Source organism: Haemaphysalis longicornis, unplaced genomic scaffold, assembly GCF_048455015.1.
Source record: "Haemaphysalis longicornis isolate Haplotype H1 unplaced genomic scaffold, Haemaphysalis longicornis Haplotype H1 scaffold_1, whole genome shotgun sequence".
NCBI classification, from domain to species: Eukaryota; Metazoa; Arthropoda; class Arachnida; order Ixodida; family Ixodidae; genus Haemaphysalis; species Haemaphysalis longicornis.
In genome coordinates this window covers 156,574,201-156,595,672 of record NW_027526203.1, presented here as the reverse complement: position 1 = coordinate 156,595,672, position 21,472 = coordinate 156,574,201, and the positions used below count along the sequence as shown (strand labels likewise).

The window sequence follows — 21,472 nt, the reverse complement described above, 5'->3', positions numbered from 1 at the left end:
TGTCAGTTCGTTGTACCTAGCGCGGTCCTCTGTGATGGTGCTTCCTACGCGCTTCATTCGGTGACGCCGTTCGCAAACCGCTAGTATCAACGTCTTTAATCGATAAAGCACAAAACAAACAAAACATGCCGAGCAAGTGTTTGTCAGGACGCGAGGAGCACTTGCGTAAAGCCGGCGCAATCGTCCAACTAGGCCCCAAATATGCCATAGGAACCAAAGGAATGCTGCAAAGGCTTCGCTCAGCCGCGCTTCAGTGACCATCGCAGCACCGCTGCAGGAAGCAAGAAAATCAGCGTGCCAGCGATTAAAAAACGACGCGCATGCGCGCCGCGCTGGTCTCGACAACAGGCGTGGGGCCTCCAGAATGCGCATGGGTGGCTTTTGCCACGCGCTCGCATGGTCTGCAATATTAAGTCCCCGCCTGTAAATATTGAGTACATGTTACGCACATGCGCCACGTGACAGTGCATGTGACAGTGAAAGGTGACCCGCCCATTCTGAAATCCACTCCCGTTGTTTGCCCACGGCCGGGGTAACGGACGGTGGCATCGATGGCATCCGCAGCCCGCCCATCCAACGCCGGAGCCAAGCCGAAAGAGCCTCAGCAAGGGAGCGCTCCCGCAAGCCAACGTCAGCTCGGCGCAGCAAGGGAGGAGCGGTCAAAGCGAGAGGTGGCTAGACCTCGCCAACCGCCTGCACAGGTACGCCCTTATTACTTCATGTCGTCCTGTAGCAATTGGAAAGAATCCCGTTTAGTCAGATCGTGGCGAGGTTTGGTTTTGGCTGCCGTGAAACGCAAAAAACTTTGCTACACAATCAGCGTGGCACGTCTTTGTTAACATGCATAGCGATACCTTGGCGAGGCATGCAAGCCCCGCAACTGAACGCGCTCTTCTGTAGAGGGCAGTAAAGATGTCGTGTTCATTGTGGCGATGTCAGATGCCGGTCAGGAACCCAATCGCCCTTTCTCGGGTTATTTGGCAGAAGGCTCTGGAGGGCGACGGTGTTCAAGTTCTCGGCGATTGGCGAACTCGAAGCGTTTGGGTCTGATAAAAGGAAACGAAGGCTTACATACAAATATTTGCATTAGAGAAACTGGATACATGAAGGGCTTGCGTTCGGGCTAGTTGGTATTCCATAACGTTCATCTTAAGCGCACAAAAAACACGGACCGTGTTTTTTGTGCGCTTATGATGAACGTTATGGATACATGAGTAACCAATAACAAACTTCAAACTGCAGTCCTACGCTAGCTCGTACAAGTTCGTACAAGTCACTCGAGCGCCGCAAACTCTGTCCAACTCTCCTACGCTGGAAACGTACACAAACCGTTCGAGCGACGACGGACGGGATTTGATTCCCGCCGCAGCACCCATCTAGATAGTCGCCCGGTACACAGCTTTAGTCGCGTGCGATTTGAAGGAAATCGCCTGAGCGTCCACCGACCACAACGCCACCGTGCGGCTTGTTTTACTGCGCTTGTGTCCTAATTTGCGCCTTCTTTCGTTCGATCGCGGTGTGTTCAAGCAGCCATCACTCCTGCGGTAAAATAAGTAATCCCTCCCTCTTTTTTTATAGCGCACGCAGCGATGACGACCCACTTGTATGACTACAAACAATCACATTAGTGCGCGCATGTGGCATACCGCATGGCCAGCCAGCACAAAGGGGAGATGAAAAGGCACAACTGTTTACTGGCGATTTGCCGAGCATGCCCGGGAAATATAACAAGCGAAAAAAAAAATGAACAGACCTAACACAAATATATTTGTATGTGCCGCCTAATACATGATGCGGTAAGAAATTGGGCTTGCATTTAGGGTTCACAACAAGGAACACTAAGGTGTCGCTCTTAAAACGGGGTCGCCCCACCCATTTTTTGCTTCAGCTTCTCAACTCTGGTGGCAGGGAAGCGTATAATGAATGCACGAAGTCTCGGACCTGTCGGAGACTATTTCCTTCTGCTTCCACTGCCGCATTAACTTTTCGACGTTGCACCGAGCCAAATTTACCTTCATTAATCCCCGAACGTTCTCGATTATGGTCATGTCGGGGCTTTTTGAGGCCACCTTAGCTGCGCGACACCACCGATATTTGAGTCATGCTGCACTGATGTGTGGACAGGGAAACGTGTTGAAAATAAAACGAGCCGTCCGGGAATGGGCCGTTTACAGCGAAAGGAAGCTCACGGCGCCCCAGACGTTCACGGAGAATCTACCGCTTGCTGCTACGTTGTGAATGTTGCCCGGCTGGTAGCTGCAACAAAGGCGATGAAACACGGCTATTATGTATTCATCCACCCACACATGCACTGCCCTTACTGTGAACAGGGGACCCTCCAAACACGAAGTCGCTGGTCCCAGCATGATGTGAACGTAGATTAATCGCTGAAGATGACCTGTTGCCACTCTTCCGTGGTCCAGTTTTCGTGGTCGCTTGCAAACCCTACCCGCTTCTGCCGATGCATTGATGTCAAGGACGGCTTTCGTGGTGCCACATAGCTTTTTAGCCCGGGTGCGTTAAGACGGCGCCTGATGGCGGAAACGCTGATGAACAGCCGAGCTCTTTGATTTTCGTCAGCCTCTACTTGAGTGGTCTTCCTCGCCTCCTCTGTCGCGGCGCATCCTCCAAACGATTGTCCCGGTAGAACGCCTATAGGATTCGGTTTACTGTCTTCTGCGGGCGGTTAATCTTTCTTGCAATTTCTCGCTGAGACAAAACTTGGCTAAGCGTACTTATTTCTCGTCGCTCTTCCAGGCATACTCATCGTGGCATTTTTTTCAGCTTTACTTGTTCTGGTATATGTAATGCAGTATTTCTACCTTTACGCAACAAGGCCAAAATTTTTATTGGTGCATAATTATAACAAAACGATATGGTAATACAATTTTATCTAAATCTGTGCAAGATAGCACAGAGGCGTTACAAGTGACAGCAGTTATCGAATAGGTGTGCGCAAACATTTCGCCAGGAAACACTGGGCATTTAAAAACAATGGATGCCATCGCTGCTCACAATAACCAAACATACAGCGCACACGGGATTACAACCACACAAAATCACCACAAACCTAAAAGGGTGATTTACTAGCCACGGGAGTTCTGGCTGTTTGAAGGAACAACGACTGAAGGAGAGGAGAATGAATAAACCAGGTCCCAGGCGCGCCGAAAATGCCGCGCGGGAGAGTTATCGTCTTCATCGGTCCAAGCTTGCGCGATTACCTTGAAGTCGCACGTGACTGTACCCTTAAAAGGGTCATGCAGAAAAAAGACAAGTTTGGTTCATTTGAAAGATTTCCTCGTTAGAATCATACTGATACCACTTTTAACGTAAACTTCGCTTAAATGAATTACATTAGGAAAAAAAGGAATGACCATGCGACCGACTAGCACATTTCCCGCAACACAACCTATGACGTATTATAGGCAGCTGTGCCATTGGCTGCGGCCGGCAAAATCCAACGCAGATTAAACAGGGGTCATAAGCTGTCCGAACGAGCTATTTGCGCTTACCTTTCGGGCACACTCTTTTTATAGCTGTAAGAATGCAAGGGGAACGGGTTACGAAAGTACACGTAATCATAGAAGGACCGATGCGTGCTACAGGTGTTGGTACTGCGCGCACTGTGCTGTTTTAGCTGCACAACACTGCGGTGCCTTGGGGCTGTCTAAGACGACACTTGCCCATTGGCGTAAGCGACGGTGTCTTACGTAATTATATATGTCGAGCGAACACCATGTTACACGAAACGATTATTTTCTACCTTAACAAAAACAAGCCAGGCGCAAATACGGTCAAAAACAAAGGCAGGAGACGGCCCGCCGCGGTATTGTGGCGCCATCTAGGTTGACTAACGGTAAACAAGCCTCCCCAGCCATAGCCTCCTATATAACCTACTAAAGGAGGCTATGCCCCAGCACCTGACATCATTGCAGACCATGAAAACACACGATTTGGCGGGAGAATCAAAATTCTAGTTTAGGTTGGTTAATTTGTCGGTGAGTAATGCATCCATCGTTTTTTTCCGGACAAGCGCGGGGGGCACCACAAACCACGAAATCTTTCCATTAAAACAAACTTGTATTCTGTGTGCATGGCCCATTTAAAGGAACACTGAAGGCAGAAGCGAAGTTGGCCTAAATATAGATTGGTGTCCCCAGAAAACGAATATGCGCAGTAGCTTCAATATCTCTCAAATAATACAACATGCATCCCTCCGTCTAATTACGACGATGGTTGAACGCGAAGCTTTCTCGTGATGGATTCTTTGGTTGGGCAATTCCAGAGTGCGGGTGTGTGCTACTCTGAAGGTACACCCGGTAGCGCGCGCGCGCGAGAGAGAGAGAGAGAGAGAGAGAGAGAGAGAGAGAGAGAGAGAGAGAGAGAGAACGTGTATTGTCAGCATTTACGGTGTTCATGTAGGAGTGGTTCCCTCTTCACAGGAATCCGCAGCAAAATAAGCCGGGGTACGCGAGCGCGTGGCAAAATGCATCGCCGCGACACCTGACGTTGCACTTTTAGTGTCGAGACATCGATCACGGCCTCCGCGATCGGTTGCCGGCGGCGCGCTGTTGCTCCGGCCGTCCCATTCGGCCGGAGCACCAGCCGTCCGTGCTGCGGTGGTCCGCGAAATGGCTCCCTATGGCACAAATAAACGGCCATAGGTGCTTTTAGGAATGGAACGTAATATTACAGCACCTGGTGATGCATTTATGTCAGCTACGGTGGCGACAAGACGGGTTTCCCGCCACTGACCCACCGCGGTGGCTCAGTGGCTAAGGCGTTGCGCTGCTGAGCAGGAGGTCGCGGGTTCGTTTCCCGGCCGCTGCGGCCGCTTTTCTGATGGAGGCGAAAAGCAAAAACGCCCGTGTGTACGAGATTTCGGCGCACGTTAAAGATCCCCAGGTGGTCAAAATTAATCCGGAGCCCTGCACTACGGCGCGCCTCATCGCCTGCGTTGCGTCGGCGCGTTAAACCCTACAATCCAAGGCGGGTTTATTGCACATGCGCTGTCCCGCACTACGCTCCACGGAACCGACCATGCCTTTCCGATAATAGCGCCGTAGCGAAATTTTCCGCGTTTAAAGGATGTTCAAATCATAAACAGGTATTGTTATTTCCTATGCTGGCGTACGGTCTGTATCGTTTTTTCCTCAGGCGCTTGTGTAAAGTTTGCTTTCCTCTAATGCATTTTGCGGCGTGCCGGACGCCATCAGTAAGGCATAGAGAGCTTCGGATTAAAAGCTATGCTAAATGCAACAGACTTGACAGCGTAGGCCTATTCAACAACACTGTGCCTTGTAGATCATGCCCTCTCGGTGATTGGATAAAGCATGACGTATTATGGACAATTGGCGCGAAGGTCACGCATTGGCAAGTTCAGCCTGCGCAAAGGCCGCGTGATTTTACATAACAGCTCGCAAAGGGCCGCTACCATCGCCACAAAACAGAGCAAAAAGTTTCACGAACCACCTGCGCCGTGAAATCACAGTGAATTTCAACAGGCGCACTTTCGCATGAAGCGCGGATTAAAACTGTTTGGTAACAAATGAAATACTTTTTAAGCGGAAGAAATACTGTCTCGTAGTGAAAGGAATACTGTACAAGCGAAATAAATCATATCGAATAGCAAAAGAAATAACACAGGGTTACATGGATAGCGCTTCATGCAGCTGTTAATGAGGCATTTTTGTTTGCTACGTGGAAGATCGGGATTATGAGCGTGAGTATTCTCGTAACCTAGGCAAAACAGCGCAAAAGAGAGAGAGGCAAGACAAGAACTGCGCTGAGCTATCAACTGGTTTTATTTCGAAAGAGACACAATAGAGCAGTCCAAGCTAAGATTTATCTGCGCTTGCGTAGATTTAGTTCGTTCTCCTACAAGGTGATAGAGGCCATGCTGGCGCATGCCTGAGCCAGCGTTAAAAATTTACAGATTCTACAATTTCCCGGAACGGCCGTGATTTGCACTTTATAATGATGGCAGTGTATTGTAATTACGGCCAACAGTCCTTAGAATTCAAACAATGGCGTGCCAGGAAGACTTCCGCATCTTTCCCCTCCCGGGCATTTTTTTTACATTGTTCGCGAGCTCCCTCAGCCTATCGTTGGCGCGCCTTTTTCGTAGGGACGGGGGAGACGAAGTGAAATCATTGTTCCGCATCTCTTTTTCCTTTCGTTCACTTCTTCTTCAGTGCACCTTGTCGTTGACATCTGGAGACGGATCCTTCGCCCATCTCCTCATTGCCGCCTGAATTCATAATAAGCCAGCTTTTAAAAGCCGAAAAAAAATTGTGAAAGCTCCCATGAAACAGCCTGAACAGCCAAGCAAAAAGCAAACACCGTTTGGACGAATGAATTTGGCTCATTTGAATCCGTGAAAGAGTAGGAACTGGCTTATCTTCGATATGAACTACGATCTGCGTACACGTGTTCAGGGCGTTATCTGAACTATTTTCTTGCCACCCTCTTTTTAGGGGAAAGTTGCAGAGTTTTCCTCGTCACTGCAGTTTTATCCGACTGAGCTTTGGTTTCAGGCGCATTGCGGAAAAGAACGCCTCATGTGCCTTCCTAGCAATGCGCTCGTGTTCGTATTGAAGTTGAACTTTAAGGGGATCTGTGCACAACGATTCCTGGGCTCTTATGACGGTCTTCTTATTTAGATATGTCGTCTCATTAGGCACGTAGAAAAATATTTTCTGGTCAAATCATTTGTGCGTCGTAGCGAAGCTGGCGTATAAAGTAGCTCCGTGTGTATACGTCTTCTTAGTTATTCCTTACAGGGTCGCTTTCTCACATCGATATCAGACTTGCTTTACGGCTTCTCAAAGAGTTTTCCAACAAACACGCGTGTTTATATGTAAAGTTGCCATTAACGGTTCTACTTGCCGCGTTGGCTTAGTGGCTATGGCGCTGGGCTGCTGAGCTCAAGGACGCGGGTTCGATTTCGGCAGCTGTGGCTGCTTTTCTGAACGATGCGGAAAACGGAAACGCCCGTGTCCACACTTCATCGCATTTAAGTTAAAGGGGTACGACAGAACACTTTTGCATCTTTTTTTTTTTGTTGTTGTTGCGCTAAGTAACTAACGACCTATTTATCACGTGTGGAAACCTCACTTGCTTCAGCGCACAACGGTGGTTTAATTAGAGACGTTTTTAATGCGGCCAGTCGCAGTTTCGGTTTCAGCGGGTGTCGCTAAAGGCTGGATTTGGTATAAACAAAGCTGCCTACATGACTGTTCGACGTATATCACAGATCACAGCTGCCGTAGCACTGTCGATTCCGCGTTGGCGCAGTTTCTGCTAATGCCCCTACGTACTGATCTCGTGGGGCGGTTAATTAAAAAGTGACCGTTGACGTGATGCAGGCGCTGCGGTGCCGATTGCTGCCGCGGCTAGAGAACGACGCGCAACAGTCAAGGTGTTGTGTGTGGGGAGACGCGCGCTGGGAGCAGCCACCCGGTCTGCCTACTGGTCGGCCTGCAGATGTTAGACTTAACACTGTGGCGGATATTCGATTGCCGCTCTCGTAAGCGGTGCAGATGACTATTTTTAATGCAACCCGCCATCACATCATTACCTCTTTCTTCTTATGTCCAGCTTTGTTTGCGCCATGAGTGCCATTTAGAGGAGCGGGAGCAAGCTATTACTCGAGGTACCTGCGCCTGCCTGCGCCACTTCGCGGCCGCCGCCCGCAAAGCGACAGTGCTGGTTGGTGGCATATGCGCCTGTCGGGTTCCCGGCGCGTTCTCGCTTCCAGTATAGTAAAAAGCAATGAATAGTGCCCTGAATCGCTGTAGAAATCAGGTCGCGACCAGCTGCCCGATGATCCAACGAAATCCCGGCGCCTCTAGCACCAACGATTAAATCGTTTGTAGCTTGAGAGCAAAAGCACCGACCTCCGATAGGAGCGGCAAGCCGGCGAGAAACGCTCGCAGTGCGGAAGCGGCCAACACAAATCCGTGACGTGTTTGAATGTTGTTTACTCACTCCACATCAAAGTAGGTGTCGATCTCGCGAGGGCCTCCGCTGGCTGCTCGGTTGTGTTACGCACACTTCATGATTGATTTTTAATATATTCTAGGCAGTATTTTCCGCTGCTATTTTGCAGATGTATGTGTGTTTACACCAATCAATCGCCCACGTTATCTAGCCTTCAAGATTCTGTCAGTACTCCTTTAATGATCTCCAGGAGGTCTAACCTAATCTGCAGCGTTCAAGTACGGCGCGCCTCAGAGCCCAGGTGAAGCTTCTGCTCGTGAAGCCCCCCAATCAATCGCCAATATATGGGAACGGCGACAATAAAGGGCATCGGCAAATAAACTCTTCAACCGCCATGCTTAGCACGGCGGCTGAAGAGTTTATTTGACAATCCGTACTTGAAAATCTCTACACGCAAGAAACCACCTCCGAAGTCGTATCGCCTCCAAGTGCCGTAGCTCTGGATTGGCCCAAACGATTCATAGCATACCGCGGTCTATTCCAACCCGGCCCTCACAAATAATGCCCTTACATTTCCTTCGGAGAAGGCGCTCCCATACAAATGTTTAATTTACATATTTATTTTTATTTCCAGTTACTGTTGACCGATTGGGCCGTTACAGGGGGGGGGGGGGTAGAAATCTGACGTAACCGTCATGTCAAGCATGAAGAAGAAATGTATAGCCGATACATAAAAAGAATGCATCACTACATTAAATTCTACAACTTACATGCTACATCACATACATGACGAATACACTTCACAATACTACATCCTACAACGTACATGAGGCAAGTTACAGCAGATACATTCAAATTTACAATAGAACACACACACAAAAACAGTAAAGCGTTCGCGAAGGTTCACTTAAAAATATTTTGTAACATTGTTTTCAAAATGTTGTGCAGTTTGAGAATCACGTGTCCCATCCGGTAATACATTCCAGTCTTTAATTGTTCTAGGGAAAAAAAGAGCATTCATATGTGTTCATACGGCATTGAGGGACTAGATATTTTCTGGGGTGGTCTCTTCGTAGGCTCCGGACTTAATGGGGAATGAGGTACTGCTCTGCGTCAAAGTTAAATGTATTTTGGGAGAGCAAAAACAAGAATTTAAATCTCACTATGCGACGTTGGTCTAGGAGGGGTTGTAAATTTAGTTCTTGCCGCATCTGTGTTACGGAATCATTAAGATAATATTTTGAAAGAATAAATCTAGCCACCCTTCTTTGTACCCGCTAGATTTTTTGAATTAATACTTTTGATGAGGGTCCTATATTATGCTTGCGTGTTCCAGTGTAGGCCTTACTATTAAGTACGCTGTCAACTTTACGGGGGCTGGAGCAAGTTTTAATTTGCAACGTAAGAACCATAACATCTTTTCAGCAGTAGAGCAGATATTAGTGATTTGTTGGGTCCAGTTGAGGTCTTCAGATATTGTTGCTCCTAAGTATTTACATTTGTTAACGGTAGCTAGTGCAGTGAACTTAGCTGATACTCAAAATTTTCGACGTGCTTTACTTTGTTTGTAACTCGCAAAACAACCGTTTTTTATTTATTTGCATTTTCTAAGTATCACACAATTTTTCAATAGACGTCGCTGAGCATTTTTTGATCATTATGGTTGTATATTTCACGATAAAGTAAACAATCATCGGCGGACAGTCGAACAGCAATGTTTTGATTAATATCAGAACAAATATCGCTGATGTAAACGAGAAATAACACCGGCCCGAGGACGGACCCTTGAAGGACTCGAGAAGTTACGAGTAAACGGTCGGACTTGTAGCCGTGTATGTCCACGTACTGCGTCCTACATGTCAGAAATGACCTGATTCATTACACTACATGGTTATTTATACCAAGCTGCTTCAATTTCATGATTAATTCGTTATAAGGAACCCTATCGAAGGCTTTTGCGAAATCAAGGCATATTGCATCAACCTGATTTTCATTATCTATTGATTTTGAAAAGTCTTGGATGGTCTCAAGAAGCTGCGTTACGGTTGATAGCTGTTGTCGGAAGCCATGTTGGTTAGGATGTAGTAATTTTGTATTGTATAGGTACTGATATATTGGTTTGGATATAACATGTTCGAGGAGTTTGCAGCAGACGCCGGTGAAGGAGATCGTCCGGTAATTTTCAATATTCTGCTTGTTTCCGGTTTTGTGTGTACCGGGATCAGTTTTGCTACAAGCCAGTTGTCTGGGACCCGTTTTTTTCGCAAGGAGGAATTCAAGATTATTTCCAAGTATCGGGCAACTCATTCAGCATATCTACAAAAGAAAGCATTTGGAATTCCATCGAGACCCACAGATTTATGCTCTTTAATATTTAGCAGGAGCGAGAGTATTCCTTCATAGCTTGTTCGCACTTCTGGCATGTCAGAAGTATGGGAGAATGATGTTGCTGCAGTTGAAGCACTACATTTAAAATCATTTGAAGACACACTGGAAGAACTTAGTATGGTAAGACGCAATTTCGGAACAGTCGGTTGTGATTTCGTCTTCAACAACAATGCTGTTTTGGCTTTGAGCGGTTTGTGACAAGTGATGCCAAAACGTTTGCGGGTAATGTTGAGGAAAGACGAAGACGAGCTTGTATAGGACATTATCACCATCATCAACTAGTGGAGGAAGAAGTGGAATAAATAGCGTTCTGAGCGGTGCCATGGCCCGGGCCCAGTTCCTCAACAGGTAATACATCACGAAGTGTGTAAGTGTTTCCTCGTAATATTTCTGTTTTTCTTGCCTAAGCTTTGTTCGTAACTGTGAAGATAGGTTAGATATCTTTTCACGATTTTTCGCTTTCCTTTGCCTTCCTATTTTTCGCTTCAGACGAACAATCTCTGGCGTTATCCAGGGATTACGCCTATCTTTTCTTTTTTTTCTTAATGGTACAAATGAATTCACCCAGTGCAAGATAATGGTTTTGAATCTTAGCCACAAAGAATTGACGGTATAGTCAGGACTCAGACTGCCTAGATGAAACGACAAGTCAATGATGCTAGTGTCGTCGGCTTTAGCAAAAGGGGGGACATGCGCAATGCATTCTTTAACATTTGATGCAGGAACGTCGGTTTTGATTTGTACAAATAAAGTTGATGGTCCCATATGCCATCTTCTACTGCCATCTTCTACTGCTAGCAGAGAATCATGCGACTGTAAACTCCGGCAAACCTCTCTGCTTCTTCAAGGAGCTGTCTCTGTCGCTCTGTCTCTGTCACTCTCTCTCTCTGTCGCTCTCGTTTTCTCGTTCTTTTTATCTCTTTTCTTCTCTCTTTTTCTCTCTCTCTCTCTCTCTCTCTCTCTCTCTCTCTCTCTCTCTCTCTCTCTCTCTCTCTCTCTCTCTCTCTCTCTCTCTCTCTCTCTCTCTCTCTTTCTCTCTCTCTCTCTCTCTCTCTCTCTCTTTGTATGTATATATATATCATGAGCGTTGCTTGCCTCATCTGGCCAAAAAAAGTGGCGTCCCTAGGTCAACGTCGCCAAAAGCGTGCCCAGAGCTTGCCTTCAAACTTTCCATTGGCTGCATGTATGCACCAACACCTCGCCACAATTCCCGTCGGACGCGGCGACCCAACACGCCAATTATGGCGAATTGGCCACTGACAGTGAGAGCAACCGCCAGAACTCCGCCGATTCAGAAGTTTTCACTTTGCTTCGAAGTCAACATACCCACCCACCGTTCGCACGAAACCATTAATCACACAAGTGACGAGCCCGCGCCCAGTCGTTGACTTCCAGTTTTTCTGCGACGTCGTTAAAGGATAGAGTATAACTTTATTTACATTATTTAAAAACCACACATGCGCTCTCAAAACTGGACAGACAAGTGGGGCCTTCCACCATCATAGGAGGAAGCTCAAGTGCCCCAGTACTCCAACAAGCATCGTCAACTATTAAATAACCGACACGGATGCTAACGCAGCCTACGGTAGTTGTATCTACTAAGACGCACTGAGGCAGGGTGTAAGCGGCGAAGGAGCTTTGGTTGCTGAGCCAAAAGACGCCGATTTGATTCCGGTCACTTCAGCTGAGGGGCTGAAAACGAAAGCGCTCTTGTGTCCACACTTCATCGCACGTTAAAGATCTCCACGGGATCTGCAGCGTTGAACTTTTGCAGCGTTGAACTTTGAAGAGCGAAGCTCTTTAGCAAATCGTAATTTTTCGCGTCCGCAGTTCAAAATACCAAGAAATTGCCGAGAAGCGCGCCTACATGAGCGCGGGCCTCGACCACCCGACAGTTAACAAAACCAAGAAGAGCGCCCGTGAGCGCGTGCACGTGAGCTCGTGCCTCGACCCGCCCAGCAGTTAAAACCCCGGAGCACGTTTGTCATGCCAAACATACCCATTTAGAGAGATTGTCCGAAATTGCCCCCCCCCCCTCCCTTCAGAAAAAAAAAAACACCCCAGCGTAATCGTGGCAACACTATCGCGATCGCAATCACACTACTCGCGTCACTCGATGGCTACGCTCACAATATAATAGTTTCTCACTAGCTTACCTAGAGTGGAATCTGGCGCTAGCGTCAACGTGAATCGGCGGAAGCGCTCTACGCCTCCATGAGTGCCGCCATAGTGTGTAGTTCGGCCGGAAGTTCGGCATGGCATGACCGGCAATGACTTCGTGGCTACGCAAATTGAGTTTTTGTTTAAAAAATTGCTGCCGAAAGTGCCGCTGTCAACAAATTTTGTTTTGTGTAAGGCACTGTGTTCGAGGTCTTATGCTGCAAAACAAATTAGAGAGTTACAAAGAAAAAAAAAGTAGAAGTCCTGCCTTTGGCTCACGCTGCCAAATACAGCGGGCCGTCTCGGATATATTTTCAAGTTATTACATTTTTCAAACTGGGTGAAATTTTTTGATTTTTTGTAATATTTAGCTGAAAAAAATTATTTATATTGTCTAAAGCTGTGTTCTTGCTCCCTCTCATTAGTCTCATTATCGTATGCTACGCGCCTTGGCAGGCGATGCAGCATTACGGATGCGAGAATGATATAATCCCGTTGTATTTATTTGTTTTGTCTAAGCAGGTGAGCAAACATCGGCTCCTGCTTCTTTGAATGATTTCGGTCCGAAAATTGCACTGCCAGTTGCTGATTTCTGTGATATCTCATGCGGAAGGTCACGAGGATCACGCCGATACTAAATATTCGTCGGTGAGTGGTTCCTTAGTGGATTTTTCAAGACTTTTCGACCGGACCATGCCGCTAGGCCGCCAGGCCTAACCGGCTAGGACTACTGCGTCGAAGGCGCGGCGGGGGTGCGTCTCCCCGCGCTAGTGTGTGTTATTCTCAAGATGCCCATTCAAGTGACCATGGAGGGGGAGGATATCACCCCCGAAGAGTGCCTGGAGTCCGGGTGGAATACGGCGTTTTCAAAGCGCAAGATGCAAGGGTCGCCCGCGCCGGTCGGGAAGACAAGTTCGGCACAACGTGGTGGCGGCACCGGCGGGGCCCGCACTCCTGCCGAAGTCAAGAAGCGTATCGTCGCAGCGTCGAGGCTCCCCCACCTGCCGAGGGAGCACTACAGAATTATTGTTAGGCCCAGGGGAGGCCTAAACGTCAAGAACGTGAGTCAAATCAAGGTGGCCCAAGCTCTCGCGTTAGCGGCGCAGCTCGCTCCTGCCGAGATCGCCGACGATATCGTCTGTTCCAACGCCATGCAAAACATTTTTGTCGTGAGTACGCCGACGCAGAAGAACGCACGGGCATACTCAAGAGTGGAGTCAGTCACGGTTGGAGTGGCAAACTACGAGGTCAGCTCCTACTTGGCGGCGCCGGACAACACGTGCAAGGGGGTCGTCAGGGGCGTCGACCTCGACTTCGACGCAGGACAGCTCAAAGACATGATTGTGCAGCCTAAGAATCCCAGGGCCCTGGAGGTCAAGCGTATCAAAAACACCACTACAGTCGTCGTCCTTTTTGATGGCCTGAAGGTACCAAATTACGTCATGTGTGGACAAAGCATGCTTCGCTGCACGCTCTACCGCAGACAAACGGACGTTTGCTACGCCTGCGGCAGGTTGGGGCACCGGGCCGACGTTTGTCCGACGCCCGAAAAGACTGTCTGCAGAGGGTGTGGCATTGCATCCCCGCCCGAGGACCACGTTTGTACGCCAAAATGCGCCCTGTGTGGGGGCCCTCATCCCACGGCGGACAAGCAGTGTAAGCAGCGGTTTCAACTGCCATACGTCGTTCGCAGAAGAAGGGAGCGCCAGCGAGCCAAGTCACCTGTGTCGCCAGACAGAAAACGTGACCGGAGCAGGTCACCCTCGAGGGGACGCTTCGAGGCGCCACGTTCTTGCTCCAAAACCCGACACTCCCGTTCCACGGAACGTTCGCGATCCAGAAGACGTTCCCGCTCCAAGGGGCCACCAGCCGTGCGCATCCAGGAGCCACCCGAAGCTGAACAGACCACATGGGTCGATCGAGTCAAGGGACTTACACCAAGGGTAATGGGGCTTTCGTCAACACCGCCAGAGCATAGCGCGGCTAGGATTGTACAGCTAGAACGCGAGAACGCTTCGCTGAGGAACGCTTTCGAGCAGCTAAAGGCTGAAATAGCAGAGATGAAAAGGGCAGGAAAAGCCCTACCGGCTCAACGGCCTACACCACCCGAAACCGAGGAGGTGGCAACTCCAATGGAACCCGAGGCGCCCGTTATCGGGAAACCCTCCAAAAAGAGGTCTAAACCCATACGAGACGAGGGTTTCGACGAGCTTAGAGCCGAGTTAAGAGAATTCCAGTCCGAATTGAGGACCACGCTCGAAGCCCTCAGCGAAGCGGTCTCGGCCCTGAACGCGAGAGTCGATTCAGTCGAATCTAATGTGAGGATAACGGCTAACCTGCCTCGTTCCTTCGCGCCAGACGGATCTCCATCGACAGGTAGCTCTAGAGTCATGGCGGCCCTGCACGGCGGCCGGTCACGATCACGGTCACGGCGGCCTGCGCGCAGCATTTCGCACGAGAGGGTAATCGAGGATCCCAACCATGGCGGGACACGATAGCGAGATAGTCATTTGGCAGTGGAACTGTTGCGGCTCCCAACGTAAAAAGGCAGTCCTACAGCAGTTCGTCAGATCCCATCCTAACAAACCGCACGTCATTTTACTCCAAGAGGCATTGGCTCAGTCGGTCTCACTTTCTGGATTTGAATCTTATACGGTATACGGAGACGGCAAGAGAGGCATTAGTACTCTCGTCTCGAAAAAGTTCACTTTCACTGTTCACAATCTCTTCATGGATCACAGTAAAACGGAGCACTCGCTAATCGAGATCATTCCGAGTGGCCAGCTGAGGGATAGCCTTTTCATACTTAACATTTACAGCTCTCCTCGAGACATGAGGCAGCGTTTTACTTCTCTCATTTCCAAGGCGGTTAGAAAGGCGGCAGGATCTCCGCTTGTAGTTGCTGGAGACTTCAACGCTCCTCATCAAGCGTGGGGATATCGCCGCGTCACGGCCAAGGGGGCGGATCTCTGGCGGGCGGCGTCCGACTACGGTCTCACCCTGATTACGGACCCATCCTTTCCAACTAGGACGGGAAACTCGTGCGCCAGGGACACCGCGCCGGACCTTACGTTCGTGGCGAACGTTGGGCCCACTGTGTGGTGCAACCTCAATGAGAACTTGGGCAGTGATCACTGTGTGCTGGCCACGTCGTTAGTGGTACGCAAGAGGCCACCGAAGGAGTTTAGGATGACGGATTGGGATCTTTTTCGTAAAATCAGGGAAGAGAGGGAAACCGAAACCCCTACGTCCCTAGATAGTTGGGTAGCGCAGCTTAAGGAGGATGTAGCGTCCGCCACCAAGTCCGTTGTCACCGACCTAAATGTGGATAGGATGGACAGCCGATTGGCAAACCTTTTGGAGGCGAAAAGAGCCCTCGTCGATAGATGGAAGGGCCAGCGGATGAACCGCAAACTCCGAAAAAAGATTGCGGAACTAAATCGCACAATAGAGCTACACTGTCAGACGCTCTCCAAGCAGCAATGGGACGAGGTGTGTAATTCGGTTGACGGGCAGATGAGATCAGGTGGAAAATGGAACCTGCTCAAGCAGTTGCTAAGTGAATCCAATTCCCGGTCTAATCAGAGGCGCGCTACTGATAAGATACTACACACAGCCCGCCAGGCCAATTCCGATTCGGAAATACTAGAGTCGCTAGCCAACAGATATCTACCTATAGACACTTCGGATGATGCGGACTACCCGCCTTACAGAGGCCCTCCAATGGCCGCTCTGGATGAGCCCTTTACCGTCCCCGAGGTAAGGGAGGCCCTCGCGGCCCTCAACGGACGTTCTGCTCCGGGTCCGGACGGAATTTCAAACAGACTTCTTCGAAACTTGGATGACGAGTCGGTCACATTCCTTACGGAGGAGATAAATCGCATCTGGGAACGGGGCGCGGTTCCGGAGTCGTGGAAGCTGGCGTCGGTCGTCCTGATCCCGAAGCCGGGGCGCGCTCCAGACATGACTAATCTCAGACCGATCTCGCTCACATCGTGCATAGGCAAAGTGGCGGAACATCTTATTAACAACCGCATCTCCAAGCACATCGAAGACCGTGGTCTCTTTCCGTATAACATGATCGGCTTTCGACCGTCCCTTTCGACTCAGGACGCCATGAAGCTGATCAAGTATCAGATCATCGATAGGGACACAAGGGACGTTAGAGCCATCCTCGGCTTAGATCTAGAGAAAGCCTTCGACACCGTCTCGCACGCCCACATACTCGATTCCATCTCAGAGTTGGGCCTTGGCCAGAACTTTCACGCGTTTATCAGCTCGTTTCTTAGACATAGAAAGGCCACGCTAAAGATTGGGGACCTCAGTTCAGAGCCTGTCGAGCTGGGCACGAGGGGGACGCCACAGGGGTCGGTGGTATCCCCGCTCCTGTTTAACATTGCCATGTGTAAATTATCTCGGAGACTGTCGGAGGTCAAGGGCATCAACCACACACTCTACGCTGACGACATTACCGTATGGTGCGTCGGAGGCTGCGATGGTAGGGTAGAGGAAGCACTTCAGGAAGCGCTAGATCGCACAGAGGCTTTCCTCGTTGGGACGGGGCTTCGCCTCTCCTCGAGCAAGTCGGAGCTCCTATTGTACAGACCTAGTCGGAGAGGGGTTAAGCCCAAGGGCTGGGTCCCACTGTCAGAGGTGAACCTTGCACTCCGCACGAGTGAGGGACATCCCATTCCCAGAGTTGAGGTTATCCGGGTTCTCGGTATGCTCATCGAGTCGAACGGTTGTAACAGGCACACCATCGCCAAAATCACCGCTAAGACTGATAGCATGATACGGTTAATTACTCGGGTCTCGAACAGTCGAGGAGGTATCAAGGAGGACAATCTCTTGAGGCTCTTCCATGCATTCTTGATGAGCCACATCACGTACGTGGCGGCCATGCACTGCTGGCAGAATCACGAAAAGGCTAAGCTGAATTTACTAATTCGTAAAAGCATCAAGCGCGTGCTGGGTATCCCGATGAATGCCAGCACAGAAAGACTCATGCAGCTCGGGGTGCACAACTCTTTAGAGGAAATCATTGAAGCGCAGCACACGGCTCAGACTGCCAGGTTGTCGTCTTCACCCGCTGGAAGGGAAATTCTGGCGGTTCTGGGCTGTTCTCCATCCCTAGAGGAGGAGCGCGAGGTTGGCCTTACTAAGGAGCAGAGAGCTGCCATAACTATCTCCCCGTTTCCCCGCAACGTGCACCCTCAGCACAATGCAGGCAGGCGAAGGGCCAGAGGCGAGGCCCTACTAAAACAAGTTCGCGACGACCCGCACTCCGCGTGCTTTGTGGACGCCGCGCAGTACGGACGATCGGCAAACTTCTCGGCAGTTATGGTAGATCACAGTGGCAAAGTTCTCAATTCTGCGTCCTTCAGGAACACCACCCCGGCTAGAGCCGAGCAGGCCGCGGTGGCTCTTGCTTTACTTGACGACAGCCGGCATCGAATTTACACCGATTCCCGCGCAGCCGTTAGGGCCTTTGCGTCAGGTTCCGTTTCGGCCGAGGTAGCTCACATCCTAGGAAATAAGGTCATTTCCTCACACACTATCATCTGGTTTCCCGCTCACCTAGGGTCGCACTTGTCATTAACTAATCTCAATGAGGTCACCCACACCCGCGCGCGCGAGATAACACACCGCGCCGGGTCGGACGGAGGCGATTCCTCGGGGATTGGTTGGGAGGTCTTCAGAGACACTTTATTCACGTTCAACGAGATCATTCAGCACTATAAGCTGGGCAGGCGAACGTTTCCTCTTCCGCACGAGAAACTCTCCAGGCCGCAGGCAGCCACACTCAGAATGTTGCAGACCAGGTCTTATCCTAGTCTATCCACTCTCAGCTGCTACACGGACACTTTTGAACCGGACTGCCCGGATTGTGGCGAACGTAGCAATCTAGATCATATGCTCTGGCGGTGTCCCTCACTTCGGGGCCCTCAACGCATAACCGAGGAAGAATGGCGCTCCGACTTGGAGAGCCCTGATCTAATGCACCAGCTAAGGGCCGTCCAGAGGGCCCACGACGCGGCGGTGAGGCTCGGCCTCCCCGTCCCCACGTGGGAGCTGCCCGCAGCGCTGCCGCCCTGAACGGCAGCAGTGCTCCTCAGGACATTCAATAAAGTTCATTGTCTGTCTGTCTGTCTAAGCAGGTATAAATTAACGTAGAAGTGAAGCTTGTTACCGCAAGTAAGTCTTCAAGTACGCGCGCAAAGCATTATGAAATTGCATGAATGCTTCAAATGGCAAATAAATACTGGCTTGTTGAGTCGCTATATGCTGCTCCATTGCGCCTGCCAAGGCAGTGCATGCTTCAAGGAGTAAGTAAACGCGGTGACGAGCGATGCGAAAATCGTAACTGAATGTGTGCAGAAAACGGATAGTGTGGGCTAGCGTAGCTTATTTTGTGGCTGTAGTGTGGGCGGCGGCGGCAAGCAGTATGCTGCGGTATATAACAGGCCGCTGGGACCCTCGCTCGCTTTTTGCTGGCCAGAAGCAGCCCACAAGCGAGCGGCAGCGGCAATAGAGTGAATTGTAGCGACAGCGACAGAGGACATTGGCGGCAGTGTATCAATTTTTTTTTCGCTTGTCGCTGTCACCCAGTGCACTCTGCTGTTGTACCTTTTGAGTTACGTTTTCGGCGTCGCTTGTCGCCGTCACTGCATGTGGTCACCCCTTCATCTTAAGAAACTCGCCCCTAACGCGAGCACATGCGTTAAGTGCTAATCACGCTGTTATTTAGACATATCTGTGATAGCCATTGAATGCCAGAAAGTGGCATCCCGAAAACGGTAAAGCATACCGAAAACAGAACTAACAAGCACTTCCGAGCCGAGAAGCCTAATCCATAGCCCTTTGTATTAGCCACTTGCTGCCAATCCGATTCGCACACTACCCACAATTCCCATGTCGGCGTGCGATCGCAGCGACACTTTCCGCTCTAGGTAATATTGAGAAACTCTATGCACAATATAGGACTGTGCGTTCGTCATTCGCTTGCGTCTTAGAAGTGCGCCGGCTCAGGCGCAGGGATGGGTCATCCACGGGTGGTCAGCACGCCCAATGAGGCCACTCGCCTCGAGGCTCGTTGCGCTATGGACGAAGAACGGAAACGAGCCCAGAGAGCCAACACGGACCACGTGGCCGCAGAGAATGCTGCCAAGAGACGTGGGTGGGCCCAAAACAACGAACTGGTTCAATGCAGCGGGTTGAAGGTGCGTGAGCGGTATGCCGGCAATGTGCAGACGATAGCGTTCGCCAGCTGCGAGAACCCCCATCGGTAGCGGGAGCCGACGCTCGGTTCAACTCTGAGTTGTGAAACGTGCTAACGCATACACAACATTTAATGACCAACGATTATAACTTACAATAACACTTATGCTAACACAGCTGAAGCAAAGGATGTTGCAGCGACGAACAAACAAATCGGCTGCAATCGTGGACTAAACCGTCGTGATGGTCATGACGGTTGCGTACAGCTTCGCTACCAATTTTTAGGCGTTACTGTGAGCTTCCTTAATTTTTTACTGCTAGGCCAGGTGTAGCGCCAGTACGGAAAAAATATTAGCGAAAAGAACGTCAAAAAATACTCGAAATAGTACTGAACGTTGTTTTCAAGAGAAGCATGCAGACAAGGCAAAAAAAAAATGATCTAAGATACTCGCATTTCGCACTAGGCCCAGCGTTTGTGTTTTGTCAAGCTGATTGATTCAATTTGTAATTGAACGCATACAAGGTGGCGGTCTCAACCTCAAAATAACTTTGCCTTCGACTAACAAATGAAGGCTTGCTTTTTCCTTAATTTGACTGCCTTTTACTTTTGACATGGCATGGAAAGCAACCAGTTACGTTTCGCAGTATTTAGGACTTTGCAAGATTTTGTCGCTTTGCAAGCGACACTTGCACACACAATTGCCGGATTGGTGCAACCATACATTCTGAAATGATCAATAGGCGGCTGTGGGTGAACAAGGGAAGAATCTTTTTACTCTTGCTTGGTGCGAGTAATGTGCAAATTAGGTCTAAAGTGGAAGTACGCTTAATTGGTTCCAAGCTGGCACATTCTTTCTGGATTGGTTGAGGAGACTCTTGCCAGAGTGCCTTTGCTTGCATATCAGCAATTGCCCGAGGACGCGGGTTCGATTCACGGCCGCGGCGGCCGCTTTTCTGATGACGGCGAAAAGCAAAAACGCCCGCCTGTTCGAAATTTCCCCAGGGATCCCCAGTTGGTCAAAATTAATCCGGAGCCCTCCACAATGAGCGCGCCTCATCTCCTGTGTAGCGTCGGTGCGTTAAAGGGGTCGTGAAGGGAAAATGCATTTGTCTTTGCTTAATTTTGTCTGCTTGAACTACCTTTTAGGAACATAAATACCAGATATTTTCACAAAAAAATTTGTTGGATGCTCTTCGCCCTAGCTGGCCTTGCGCCAAAAAATCCAACCGTAATCATCAAATATTTTCACAATTGATTGCTTCTGAAATTTAGAGACTCCTTTTAAATTTTCGCTTTGAGGCGCATCGCAAGCGACCCTGCGCGCATCGTCGGTCGGCGGCGCAACGAGAAGTGACGTCACATTAAGAAAATTCGGGAGTTAAACACTTTTTGTGTATATTCTGTATAGCTACAAACCCGGAATTATAAAAATAATGCGTCCTTTATTCGTTTCCATCAACACTTTTCCATCGACATGACCGGTGTCGCTACCGCTTCAGTTGTTCGGCAACCATTGTAGCAGAACTCAGACCTCCTGGCTGTCTGTACGGTTTGTAGCCAGTTTCCCTGCTGAAGTTCACGTTGTTTTGCCGAAGTCTCTTCGGAATCTTGCCTTTTTTTGCATAAAATGGCATAAACCACTCAAGCAGAAAAAAAGTAGTACGCGTAGGCGTACTACTTTTTGCGGCCTCGGGCCGGCCCAACGTTACGGCCGGCTTGCATTGAAGATACTTTACCCACTATGCTATCGACGCGAGAAGCGCC

General features: G+C 49.6%; 1 protein-coding gene across 2 annotated transcripts in view; it reads left to right on the top strand.

Moving 5' to 3' along the window:
- Positions 1 to 426: 426 nt before the first annotated feature.
- Positions 427 to 21,472, top strand: part of LOC144138356 (uncharacterized) — a 47,634-nt gene continuing 26,588 nt past the window's right edge. Inside the window, exon 1 of one of the 2 annotated variants that reach the window (XM_077670609.1) lies at positions 427 to 701. In XM_077670609.1, the coding sequence (XP_077526735.1) occupies positions 552 to 701 (150 nt within the window). In that variant the 5' untranslated portion in view covers positions 427 to 551. The remainder of the gene's footprint in view (positions 702 to 21,472) is intronic. The other variant, XM_077670602.1, reaches the window with a different exon arrangement.